At 38.5% G+C, this 12,845-nt stretch overlaps 1 protein-coding gene and 1 long non-coding RNA gene across 14 annotated transcripts in view; one reads left to right on the forward strand and one right to left on the reverse strand.

The window, feature by feature from the left end:
- Positions 1-12,845, forward strand: part of LOC149127135 (uncharacterized) — a 563,175-nt gene that overhangs the window by 127,326 nt on the left and 423,004 nt on the right. The gene's annotated exons all lie outside the window — the stretch shown is intronic.
- Positions 1-12,845, reverse strand: part of RASA2 (RAS p21 protein activator 2) — a 126,173-nt gene that overhangs the window by 27,717 nt on the left and 85,611 nt on the right. For 7 of the 12 annotated variants that reach the window (XM_070072739.2, XM_070072736.2, XM_089331127.1 and 4 more), the window contains 5 exons: positions 9,561-9,667; positions 3,771-3,854; positions 2,934-3,011; positions 1,028-1,101; positions 404-513 (listed from right to left, as the gene is read on the reverse strand). In XM_070072739.2, the coding sequence (XP_069928840.1) occupies positions 404-513; positions 1,028-1,101; positions 2,934-3,011; positions 3,771-3,854; positions 9,561-9,667 (453 nt within the window). Of the gene's footprint in view, positions 1-402; positions 514-978; positions 1,102-2,933; positions 3,012-3,770; positions 3,855-9,560; positions 9,668-12,845 lie in introns of those variants that run through there. The other 5 variants (XM_070072737.2, XM_089331126.1, XM_089331133.1 and 2 more) reach the window with 2 other exon arrangements.

A 12,845-nucleotide genomic window follows, 5' to 3' on the forward strand; every position in this document is an offset into this window, starting at 1 on the left:
AGCACTTGGGCCATCCTCCACTGCGCTCCTGGGCCACAGCAGAGAGCTGGACTGGAAAAGGAGCTACCGGGACAGAACCGGCGCCCCAACTGGGACTAGAACCCAGGGTGCTGGCGCGGCCAGGGGTTTAACTGTTGCTCCTTATACACTGATTAAACAACAGGAATTTACCAGAGATTTTTGGGAAACAAAGCACATTAAAGGAATATCATCTTTAGAATACTAATGTAAGAAAAAAAGTAATTTACATGGTATCATTGTTAAATATTTCACTCTTAGCATGTACGTATCACCAAGAAACTCTAAACTACAAAAGATTCACTTGTATCACATTGAGAAGTGAAAAAGAAATCTTCAGTTAGAATCAGGAAAAAACAAACTCATAATAAAGCATAAACACAACTACCTGGCTGTTTGTGGTAGGTGAGTTCTCTGCTTGTTAAGCAGAACCACCGTTTCTTGAAATTCTTTTTTCCAATCCGGGTTCTTCCCTGAGCTCTTTTATACATCTCACTGTCAAAACAATAGATGTAAACAGATTTAGCTACAAAGATTAAACTATTTAATCCACAGAAAGAATTGTTCTTTGTATAAGATTATATTACAGATATGAAAACATCTTTGTCATCTATGATTCTTGCATTTATTTTGGCCATACTAAAGGAATAAAGTCTTCAATTACTTAAAAACATTTAATTGCACTACACAGAACACAAGAGAGACAAATGAGTAATTTCTATCCTTAACTTCTAATAATAATACTACTACTGTGTTTTTATTTTTCCAAAGTACTATATTACCCATAATCTCTCTCACTGTAACTGTGAAATATCTCTGAAACTGTACAGACAAGGAGTCATGCCCCTCTGACATAAAGTCTGAAGAGGGTAACTTACCTGACCAATTGACTTAAGCAGTTATAGCACACAACTAAAGCCCAGATCTCCTCACTCCAAGACCCATGTTCTTAGTACTTACTTAATTCTATACTGAAATATGACTTTCATGTCTGATTTCATGAAATTACCCTTCTTTCAGATGCACAGGCTCACTTGTACCACTGGATTCTTTAGTTTCAGTAGATGAAATTTCATCCAAGAACTAAATGGGGAAATGGGCAAATATTACACTTTGTGGTAAGGTATATCATAAAAAATTCAGTTTATCTTATTTGTCATTGATTATTTTATGAATTTCTTCATTATAAAGGAATACTCATAATACAAGCTGAGTGCTTGGGAGTAGAAGTGTCTCAGATTGATTTTTTTTTCAGAATATGAAATATTTGCATTTAACACAATGGGAAACTTGGAAATTAGAGCAAAATATTCTATGGCACATTAGGAATTTAGAACCAAATCTGAGCCAGGAGGCACACTGTGATGACAGTTCACTAGAATGTGAGTGGGTGACTCAATAGCAAGTCAGAAGCCATTCTCCACTGACATCATCAACACTATACGTTCTGATTGTACCAGGAGAGAAGAAAGAAATTAGATACTACCTTGGCCTAAGTCATAAAACATGGAAAAACAATGACAAACAAAAGACAATATGTCATAATCTTGCCAACAAAAGTCTGCCTACACTGTCCCACAAATGTTTCAACAGTGTCCTAAAAGTAAAAAAGGGCAGCTTTATCTTTGCCTTCTCATTTCAAAGACTTTCTCCTCCAAAGCCTTCATGAGAATTTTAGCAGTATGAAAAACGAGTTTAAAAATACACTTCAATAGAATATATTCTTGGCAATCAATTGCTATTGATGCCTCAGAAATAGAATGAAGTCTTTAAAATCTGGCCTGCTATTCACTAAATTAGGACCATGATATATTAGTACTTTCTTCAAGCTTGATTTAAATGTAAAAAGCAGTTATTTTGAAGTACAAGTATTCAGGGTTTTACAATAATGTTGTATTTTGTTTAGAAGACTCACAACTAAAGATTCAAGAAATGAAAGATCCTGGGGTTGTCATTTGGCCTAGCAGTGAAGGTGCCCCAGTTCTATATCAGAGTGCCTGGCCTTGATATCTGCCTCTGGCTCCTAACTCCAGTTTCCTGTTGATGCAGACCCCAGGAGGTAGCAGTAATGGCTCCAGTGATTGGGGTTCCTGGTAGAAGACCTAGACTGAGTTCTGGCTCCCAATTTAAGCCAGGCCTAGTCATAACTCTCTAGGACATTTGGGGAGTAAACTAGTGGTTGGAAACCCTCTCTCACTGTATTAAACAAATAAAAAATTTTCTTAATTAAGAAAAAGTTTCAAAACATTCTCAACTTCTTAGTAATTTTTTAATATTGTGTAAGCCTCAAGCTACTATATTATATACTATATACTTTTTCACATTTTGATCTACAGTAATCTTTAGATTATTATAAATCTATGTAATACATTAAGTGTTCAATAATTCACACATTTTTACAGTGTAAGTAAGTGCTCACTATACATCAGATACCATATTAAACCCTTACCCCTAGACCAAGTGTTCTCAATTAGAAGCAAGTTTGTCCTTCAGAGGACATCTGGCAATTTCTGGAGGTATCTTTGGTTGTCAAAACTAGGGACATACTACTGATATCTAATCGGCAGAGATCAGGGATGCTGTCAAACATCCCACAATACACAGGCCAACCCATCACAATCAAGAATTATTCAGTCCAAAATGTCGGTAGTATCTTTGTTGAGAACCCTTACTCCTACACATTTGTGATTTGTGTTACTAAGGAAATAGTAGCTGTCACTAAAACTTGTTTAGGCATTTTTGTAGCTGAGAAACCCACAGGTTTGTATGAGAGAAGGAAGAAAAACAGGTTTTTTGATACCTATAAACCTTTTTGTAAACTGGGAATCGACTCCTTGAAATAATACAACATCTATTTCCCCAATGCTATATGGCAATAAAAAAAAATTAGTATTTCCAGCATAAAACAATCATACCTTTTTAACCGCTATAATATATCCTTCTTCTTGAAACATTTTGAAAAATTCGCACATGAACGTCTCTTTGAAGCTTGACTAAAAAAACACAGAATTTATGTACATTAAACATAGAATTAAGAAAAGAATGGACTGTACTTTTAGGTGATCATGAAGGCCTACAAAGATTCACTTACATATTTTCAGAGAGTTAGAGGGCTTGGAGCTGAAGACTTCTTTCAAAGTTGTTAAGATGACTGGCATAGACAGATAAACAGACTGCTTCTGCAACTTCTTAATAGACTCTCACTCTCAGGTATATTGGTTTAAATGAAACTGTCTTCCTTAACAGTTAGCTAACAGGCAATATCTACCTAAAAGACAGCTATTGCACCTGTATATATCTATTTTTTTAGTTTTGTTTTTAATATGCAAGGAGGCGACCGGCACTGTGGTGTAGTGGGCTAAGCCTCCATCTGTGGCGCCAGTTAAGAGTCCTGACTGCCCCTCTTCCAATCCAGCTCTCTGCTATTGCCCAGGAAAGAAGCAGAAGATGGCCCAAGTCCTTGGGCCCCTGCACCCGCATGAGAGACCTCAAAGAAACTCTTGGCTTCAGATCAGCCCAGCTCTGGCCATTGTGGCCATTTGGGGAGTGTACCAGTGGATGGAAGACCTTTTTCTCTCTCTCCCTCTCTCTGTGACTCTACCTCTCAAATAAGTTTTTTTTTTTTTTTTTTTTTAACTAAAAAAGGACATGGTATCTGTGCAATTTAAATTTTAAAAAAGTTTTTAAGGAGGTGAATAAAGGGACCACTTTTATATTTAGAAGTGTAAAAATAAAAAAATGTAAACACTTACCTTGCTTTTGGACAGACTGCCCCAGCTTCCCAAAGTTTGAATGGTTTTCGAGATGAGAGTTAATGTCCTAATTGTCTGTGCATCCTGAAGAATTGTAAAAAAGACCAAAACTCCTGTTAACAGAATTATGTTGCTCTCAAACAACTACTCAAAATATTCATTTAAACCCCCAACACAGTAAAAATCTAGTTAGGCTGAGCACAACTCACTGGATCGGGAAATTAAGAAGCCACACGTGAGGTCACCGCTGTGGTGCAGCAGGTTAAGCTGCCACTTGCAGTGCCAACCTCCTGCATGGGCACCAGTGCCAGTCCCTGCTGCTCTACCTGGGAAAACAGTGAAAGATGGCCCAAGGACTTGGGCTCCTGTCACCCACGTGGGAGACCTGGATGGAGTTCCAGCTCTTGGCTTCAGCCTGGCCTAGCCTTGGCTATTGTGGCCATTTGAGGAGTAAACCAACAGATGGAAGATTTCTCTTTGTGTATCTGACTTTTAATGAATAAATCTTTTTTCTTTTTTTAAAGCCAAACAAAACTGTCAGTCTCTCCCAAAGTAATCATATTTACTGATGTGTTATTTTGGAAAGCTACAATTTAATCAGTTTTAGATGTTGCATACAGTATAGTAGCTTTGGATTGTGAGAGGCATCTACTTTTTTTTCTACACTGTAACTTAAAATGGCAGTTTTCAAATTTTCTGTGCTCAACCCACTTCTAAAGCATATTCAATAACTTTTATGGGTCTGGCATATGGTACAATGGGTTGAGCCACTTTTTGTGACACTGGCATCCCAATTTGAGAGCCAGCAAAGTCCCAGCGACTACTATGCTTCTGATCAAGCTCCCTGCTAATGCGCCTGCGACAGCAGATGATGGCCCAAGTGTCTGGGACCCTGCCACCCATATGGGAGACCTGGCTCCTGGCTTTGGCTCTGCCAGTCCTGGCCATTGCAGCCATTTGGGGAGTGAACCTGTGGATGGATAATCTCTCAATCTCTTATTCTTTCTGTGTCACCATCACTCTGTAGCCCAAGTAAAATTAAAAATAAAATTTGAACATGGAATTCTTAGTGAAATTCAGTTCATTAATACATCTTTAAGAATTGAGTTAACTTCAAAGGCAGAGAATTCTATTTCTTTTATAGAATAACAGAATCTAAAGTGTTTCAGCTAACACTGGTGGGTGGCAGGAACCCAAATACTTGAGCCAATGCTGCTGCCTCCGATGGTCTGCACTGGCAGGAAGCTAGAGATAGGAAATGAACATAACCACTCCAGCGAGGTTGTCAGTGTTTCACTGCTAGACTAAATGTCTGCTCCACAATTTGGTTTTAAATATGGTATTTTAGGCCATTTCTTGAACTAGAAGAAGAGAGAAAAACATGCTTTATACAATTTCTGCATACCAAAGGATTGTTTACACCAACATGTACTACTTGACAGTCCTGTCATTCAGATATGTAGTATACCAGAGAATTAATAATATCTGAGCCATACTAAAATACTACCTGCTACCAGGGTAATTACTCATTTACATAAATGAACCTGCCTTTCCTAGATAAACAGGACTTTTTTTTTTTTTTTTTTTTTTTTTTTTGACAGGCAGAGTGGACAGTGAGAGAGAGAGACAGAGAGAGAAAGGTCTTCCTTTGCCGCTGGTTCACCCTCCAATGGCCGCCGCTGCAGCCGGCGCACCGCGCTGATCCTGGCAGGAGCCAGGAGCCAGGTGCTTTTCCTGGTCTCCCATGGGGTGCAGGGCCCAAGCACCTGGGCCATCCTCCACTGCACTCCCTGACCACAGCAGAGGGCTGGCCTGGAAGAGGGGCAACCGGGACAGAATCCGGCGCCCCAACCGGGACTAGAACCCGGTGTGCCGGCGCCGCAAGGTGGAGGATTAGCCTATTGAGCCACGGCGCCGGCTCGATAAACAGGACTTTTATCTGATACCCAGTGCACATCCTTGGGGTACTTCTTTTTTGAATGTATATTTGGTTGACTCATGAAATGGCTGTTATTTGACTATTTCATCTCAATAAGAGGTCACCAAAATATGATTCACCAAAATATTTCAAAGGAGCATTTGTGTTTTTCAGAACAATCTGTTAAGAATGATTATAGGTGTTTGATGGCTACCATGCAACATCTACATGTATAAGATGTGAAGTGATCAATTCAGGATGAGCAACATTTCTACTTCATTGACGTTACTTTATGGTTGGAGCCTTAGAGCGCCTCTCTCATTTTTGCTCACAAAATATCTACTAGGTTATTGAGAATGACAGAAGCACCACTACGCTGTGTGACACTAGGAACTTATTTCTTCAAACTCCTATCTCACCCCATCCTACCGGCCTATAGTTACTTACTATTCTGAGTTCAGACCGAATATTTTAGCTTCCACCTTTGAGACAGAACAGGCAGTATTTGTCTTTCTGTGTCTGGTATATTTCATTTAACATGATGGTCCTCCAGTTCCATCCATTTTGAAGCAGTTGCTCTTTTTTCCCCAAGGTTAGCTAGTCTCATTACTTTTTTTTTTTTTTTTTTTGACAGGCAGAGTGGACAGTGAGAGAGAGAGACAGAGAGAAAGGTCTTCCTTTTGCCGTTGGTTCACCCTCCAATGGCCGCCGCGGTCGGCGCGCTGCGGCTGGCGCACCGCGCTGATCCGATGGCAGGAGCCAGGAGCCAGGTGCTTTTCCTGGTCTCCCATGGGGTGCAGGGCCCAAGCACCTGGGCCATCCTCCACTGCACTCCCTGACCACAGCAGAGGGCTGGCCTGGAAGAGGGGCAACCGGGACAGAATCCGGCGCCCCGACCGGGACTAGAACCCGGTGTGCCGGCGCCGCTAGGCGGAGGATTAGCCTAGTGAGCCGCGGCGCCGGCCTAGTCTCATTACTTTTAAAGACGCTCTTTCCAAATCCTCCAGACTATTGGTCCCTTCTCTTTTTCATTTCACCCTTACTGCTGATCCCTTCTCCATACATAGGTTTTCTGATTTAGGAAAGCTCCCTCCCTGAGGTATCATCTTTCATTCATCAACCACTGAGCATGTTTGTCCTAGAAACGATGCCATGTGCTTTGGGTATATAAACCTGAAAGGTCCAGCCTTGTTCTCAAGGTATTCACAGTCCGTATGCAGATTATAAACAGATAATTATAAAATGTGAGAAATGTCACAACAGTGAATTACACGATGTCAGAGTCATGCAAGTCAGATTAAAGGGTTACAGAAGTCTGCCTAGATGTGTCTTCAAAAGAGGTATTAATGAGAGAAAAGGGATATAATGAGAAGCATAATCCAGTCCTTTTTTTGTTTCCCTACCTTGCAACTTTTCAAGAGTGGTCTACTGCATCAATGTTAATATAACCTTATTTTAAAATTCATTTTTTTTTTAATCATTCATGGGGCCAGCGCTGTGGTGTAATGGGGCAAAGCTGCTGCCTGCGGCACTGGCATCCCATATGGGTGCCAGTTTGAATCCCGGCTGTTCCACCTCCCATCCAGTTCCCTGCCAATGCACCTGGAAAAGCAGCAGTGAATAGTCCAAGTTCTTGGGCCCCTGCACCCACATGGGAGATCAAGAAGAAACTCCTGGCTTCAGCCTGGCCCAGCTCTGGCTGTTGCAGCCATTTGGGAAATGAACCAGTGGATGGAATCTCTCTCTCAGCCTCTGACTCTCCCTCTCTGTAATTCTGATTTTCAAATAAATAAATCTTAAACAACAACCCTAATTCATGTCTATGTGTGCATATGTGTACATACTCAAATTTTGCCCATGTCTTTTTAACAACAGGACTAGCTGATATACTAATATATACTTTATATATATACTTATATATATATAAGTATACTTAATATACTTATAATATAATATATAAGTATATTCTTATATATACTTATAATATATACAAGTATATATGATATATATAATATATATACTTATACTATAAGTATATTATGTATACTTATACTATACTTTAGTATATAAAGTATATACTAATATATATATAAAAGTATATTCTAATATATACTTTATATATATACTTTATACATATAAGTATATACTAATATATACTTTGGATATATTTCTAGGTAAACCTGCATTTACCTACAAATTCTTTAATCTTCTGCCATCTGATTTTCTTCTGTTCTACTAAAACTGGTTTCTCAAAATTAAAAGAACTTCTAAATGTGAAATCCAATAACCTTTAATCAGTTCTCTTCTGAAACTACTATTTTTAACTTTCAATATTAGTCTTGATAATGTCATTACCCTCAGATTACTGGATCATTCCCTGTTCTCAGTTTCCACAGTATAAACTGTTCCTACTCTTTACTTGATTCCAACAAAGTACAAGCTTTAGATTTATGTATGGAGTTCTAGATTATGTATCTTATGTATTTGTCTATGTTCTCAATTAGAGTAAAAAGGTTCTTAAAAAAGACAGAAGTAGATAAAACCCAAACATTAAAATTACATGACAATTTTGGAGCAGATCAGTAACAGTGACCTAAAATACAGTTTGTGGCCAGAAGGATTTTATTTCACCATCTGTCACAGGAAGTCTGCATTCAAGGCGGAGTCACAAGTGCAGAAGCAGGAGCTCTGTTTACGTACAGAATGCTGCTGTCAAGCTTCCATTGTCCCTGAGCTCTGTACCGCTTTAGTAATGTCACAGAAAGGAGTCCTTGTGAACAAGCACGCTGGCCCACTCTCTGCTGTCACTACATACTGACCATTTGTCCTTTGGCAAGAAACGATGTGCTGCTGCCACTGCAATATGGTTCTAACTCAGGTTCACAAAGTTAAATGAGTGGCCAACGTCATGCAGCTGTCAAGAATCTTGACAGTGGCCATTCAGAACCAAATTTAAATCCAAAACTCATGTCTTCCTTATACTACATTACAGTTTGAGTAATGCCTCTTGATGGTGAATTTCCTAAGGTCAGGGTATAGGTTACTCATCACTGCATCTCCAGTGCTAAGGATAGTGTTAAAACCTTACTAGTACCTGACACATCTGCCTACCTATGAGTTCAGAAGAAAAAGGGTGAAACTTGGACTGTGAAGACTGCCTTAGAATCCCAGGCTGGCCCAGTTAAAGCAGAAAGATCAAACTATAATTTACTAATTATGTGAGGTTGCAAAGTTACTGTACTGTGATTTCCTTTCCTATAAACGGAGATTGTAATAGAATTTATCTCACAGGGTTAATAGGGAGACTATTATTTATTTAGTTATATAAATCAGCAATAAAAGCAATTAGGTGAGATTATAAAATATTTGGGACATGAAAGTTTAAATAATCAGCAAAAATGCACTATGAGAAGGAAACGAAATATAACAAAAGAACTTTAAAATATTAAGAAATAAACATGGAAATCTCTGCAGTGCAGATTTAGGTAATTAAATAGAACTTCAGAACAAAAAGATTATAGTATAACCTCAGGTGGATAAAAAGAAGCAATACAGAGAGTCAACAAATTATGTTCCAGTCGAAGTTGCTACAACTTTCAGAAATGAACCTCTTTAAATCTGAGTTAAAATATTTTACAGCAGAGAGGAAAATACAAGGAATTTACTTTGTGTTCCTCACTGAGCTTCAACAATGATCAACATTCTATCACTCTTCTATAATATCTTCTAAAAACAAAATATAATGGCTAAGAAAACTGCCGAGTAAAATTAAGTAAATTTAATTTAAAACAGTCAAGTGAAATTGGTTTATCTTTTCCCCATTTTAATAAAAATAAAAATGGAATAAAGCTTTGAGAAGAACAAACACTTACTGGATGATGAGGTCGCAAATGAAAAGTATGAGGTGATACTACGGCTACAGCAAAGAAACGAAGAAATACAAAGCTGCTCACTGCAGAATACTGAACATGAGGATCATCTGCAGGAAAAAATGGTGAAATGTCATGCACAAAAACACTGAATTAAAGATGATAAAGTAAAAAAAATTAAAAAACATGTACACTAGATAGAGCAACAGAATTTGTCTAATAATTAAAAAAAAGAATTTGTCTAGTAAGGACTGAGTTGATGAAATGATAGTAATGATTATGACTAAAAAAAAATATGACTTGAAAGAAAATGAAAGGCAAAGCTTTCAGGTTTGTAGAAATATTTTAATCAGAAAAATGTCTCTCATCTGCAAGAGTATCCTAAAATTACAACCACAAAAATAAAAATAGTATCTAGCACTACCTAGTGGCAACACTGAATCCCTTAAGACTGGTACACAAAATTGCTTTCACTTTTAGGTTACTGTTTCAATTTTCCCCTGAAAATCCTGACAATCTCCAGGACTGTGCAATAAAAATGACTAGGCAGAAATCTTCACTTTAAAAAAGCTGCATAGTAGATGGAGAGAACAGAAAAGTACTTTGATTATTCACTGGTAGCTTTTATTTCAGACTTGAATCAACAATCCAACAATAAGACGGTACAGAAGAAATAAAAAGCTGATGGTGAAGGAAAGAATTTCTGGGTTTGGTTTGAGTTTTAACTCTGACAAGTCTCTCAACAGATAACCACTGAAAAGTCAGTAAATCTGTTGTTTAATAGTAATTGCTTCCTATATACTGCCTGCCCACTCTGTCCCATGCATTACCAGGGTAGTAAGAAGAACAAATGAAAACAGAACAATTCTCTATGGCAACAAAAATTATTATACTAAAGATGTGAAGACATGTTAATATTTAAAAAAGATTAAAGGGGCTGGTGCTGTGACATAGTGGGTCAAGCTGCCACCTGCAGCACCATCATCCCATATGGGCGCTGGTTCAAGTCCCAGCTGCTCCTCTTCCTATCCAGCTCTCTGTTATGGCCTGGGAAAGCAGTAGAAGATGGCCCAAGTCCTTGGGCCCCTGCACCCATGTGGGAGAGCCAGAAGAATCTTCTGGCTCTGGATGGCACAGCTCTGACTACTGCGGCCATTTGGGGTGTGAACCAGTGGATGGAAGACCTCTCTCTTTGCCTCTCTGTAACTCAGCCTTTCAAATAAATAAATAAATCTTAAAAAAAAAATTAAGGAGTTGGATTTGTCTTTTTTCCTTTTTTAAGCATTTATTTATTTGAAACTCAGAGTTACAGAGGAGGAGAGGCAGAGGCAGAGGTAGAGGGAGAGAGAGAGAGAGAGAGATCGATTGATCGATTGATCGATCTTCCATCTACTGGTTCATTCCCCAAATGGCCGCAACAGCCAGAGCTGGACAGTTCAAAGCCAGGAGCCAGAAGGTTCCTCTGGGACTCCCACATGAGTGCAGGGACCCAAGCACATGGGTCATCTTCCTCTGCTTTCCCAGGTACATTTACAGGAAGCTGGATCAGAAGTAGAGCAGCTGGGACTCAAACTGGTGCCCATATGGGATGCCGGTGCTGTAGGCAGTGGCTTTACCCGCTATGCCACAACACCAGCCCCTGGATTTGCATTTATTTAAAAAAGCCATTAAGGGGCCAGTATTGTGGCACAGCAGGTTAAGTCACCCATATGGGTGCCGTGTTCATGTTCGTGTCCCGGCTCTTCCATTTCCAATCCAGCTCCCTAGATGGCCTGAGAAAGCAGCAAAGGGCAGACCAAGTGCTTGGGCCATTGCTGCCCATGTGGGAGACCTGGATGAAGCTCTTGGCTTTGGCATGGCTCAGTGCTAGGCTGTTCTGGGTATCTGGGGAATGAACCAGCAGATGGAAAATCTCTCTCTTTCAAACAAGCAAACAAATAAATCTTTTAAAAGTCCATAAAGTATACTCTAGATCATTTATATAAACAAGAATTAAGTAGCTAAAGCAGATTTAAGGCCAAGATCATTAGGCAATGGAAACTAGAGTGATGGGCAGCATGTGCTCTGGAGTAGGTTGGGCCCAGGTTTGAGACCCTGCTTTCCTGCTGGTTATGCCTTGGCCCTTGGTCTAATTATGCAATGTCTGTAAACCTTAGTGTCGTATCAACCTACTAGGCAGAGTAGCTGTCTCACGTAACGTTGTCAAGATGACAGCAGGAGATGATGAAGGCTAGTATGGTACCTATTTACCAATCCCAATCTAATTCACCATTTAAAATATAATTTCAATCAATATTTATCTTTCCATGTTAATGTCTTTGCTTGCCTTATTTTTCTTATAAAGACGAGATTTAATATTCATATTTGAAATTAAATGTTTGTATTTTTACTATAATTAGCAAAGATATCTTGACCTGAATTTACCTACAGGTAAGTTAGACAGCTCAGCTCCACCAGTTTAGAACTGACGGTAAGATAAGCAAAAGGGCAGAAACTACATATATATGTTCACACTCTTAAAATAACATGATAAAATAGCAAAATCTCTTCAGATAGTTACAGAAGTAAACTTAGTTTCACATAGCTAGGTAAAACCCATAATTTAGGTAACTGCCTTATTCCTCCCCATTCCTGCCCATTAAAGGAAGATCTGGAAAGATAGCTATTGCAAGTTTATTTCATTAAAGATGCATTAGAATCAGAGGAATTCCAAATATTGACAGAGATAGCAACTCCTGTCTGAGTGAAATGTTTCCAAGCAGCACTTTGACACACTCTTTGCAAAATTAAACCAAGCAAGTTATTTACACATGTGCCTCAAACTTCAGTGGATACTGATTACAACAAAGAAGCCTCTAAAGTTTTAAAACCATTTTTGTTCACAACCTCTTCACAACCCAAACTGCAGCACTTTAAAATTGTCAAATCTAATCAACTGTATGGAACAAAAGATTCTCACTATCTGAATGAATGCAACTGGAATATATAGTTGGAACAAGTAACAAGGGTATTTATATTTAAATTCCATAAGCATCTAGTATGTTTATTTATATAAATGTTAAAGTTCTAAATTTTTGTCTTTCCTGATTTGCTCTTTGTATAAAGTTGCCATTATATTGAAATAAAATGGACTCTGTTTTGAGATTATTAAGAAAATTAAATCAGATCTTTCAAAAAAGAATCATCCTGAAAAACTAGACTGTACACCCATAAGTCTTAAATATTTCACACTATAAAAATAAAATATAGACAAATAAATGGCATTTTTTAGTAAAACTGGGTACTTAC

Source organism: Oryctolagus cuniculus, chromosome 4, assembly GCF_051225735.1.
Source record: "Oryctolagus cuniculus isolate XC-2025 breed Fujian yellow rabbit chromosome 4, ASM5122573v1, whole genome shotgun sequence".
Taxonomy (NCBI): domain Eukaryota; kingdom Metazoa; phylum Chordata; class Mammalia; order Lagomorpha; family Leporidae; genus Oryctolagus; species Oryctolagus cuniculus.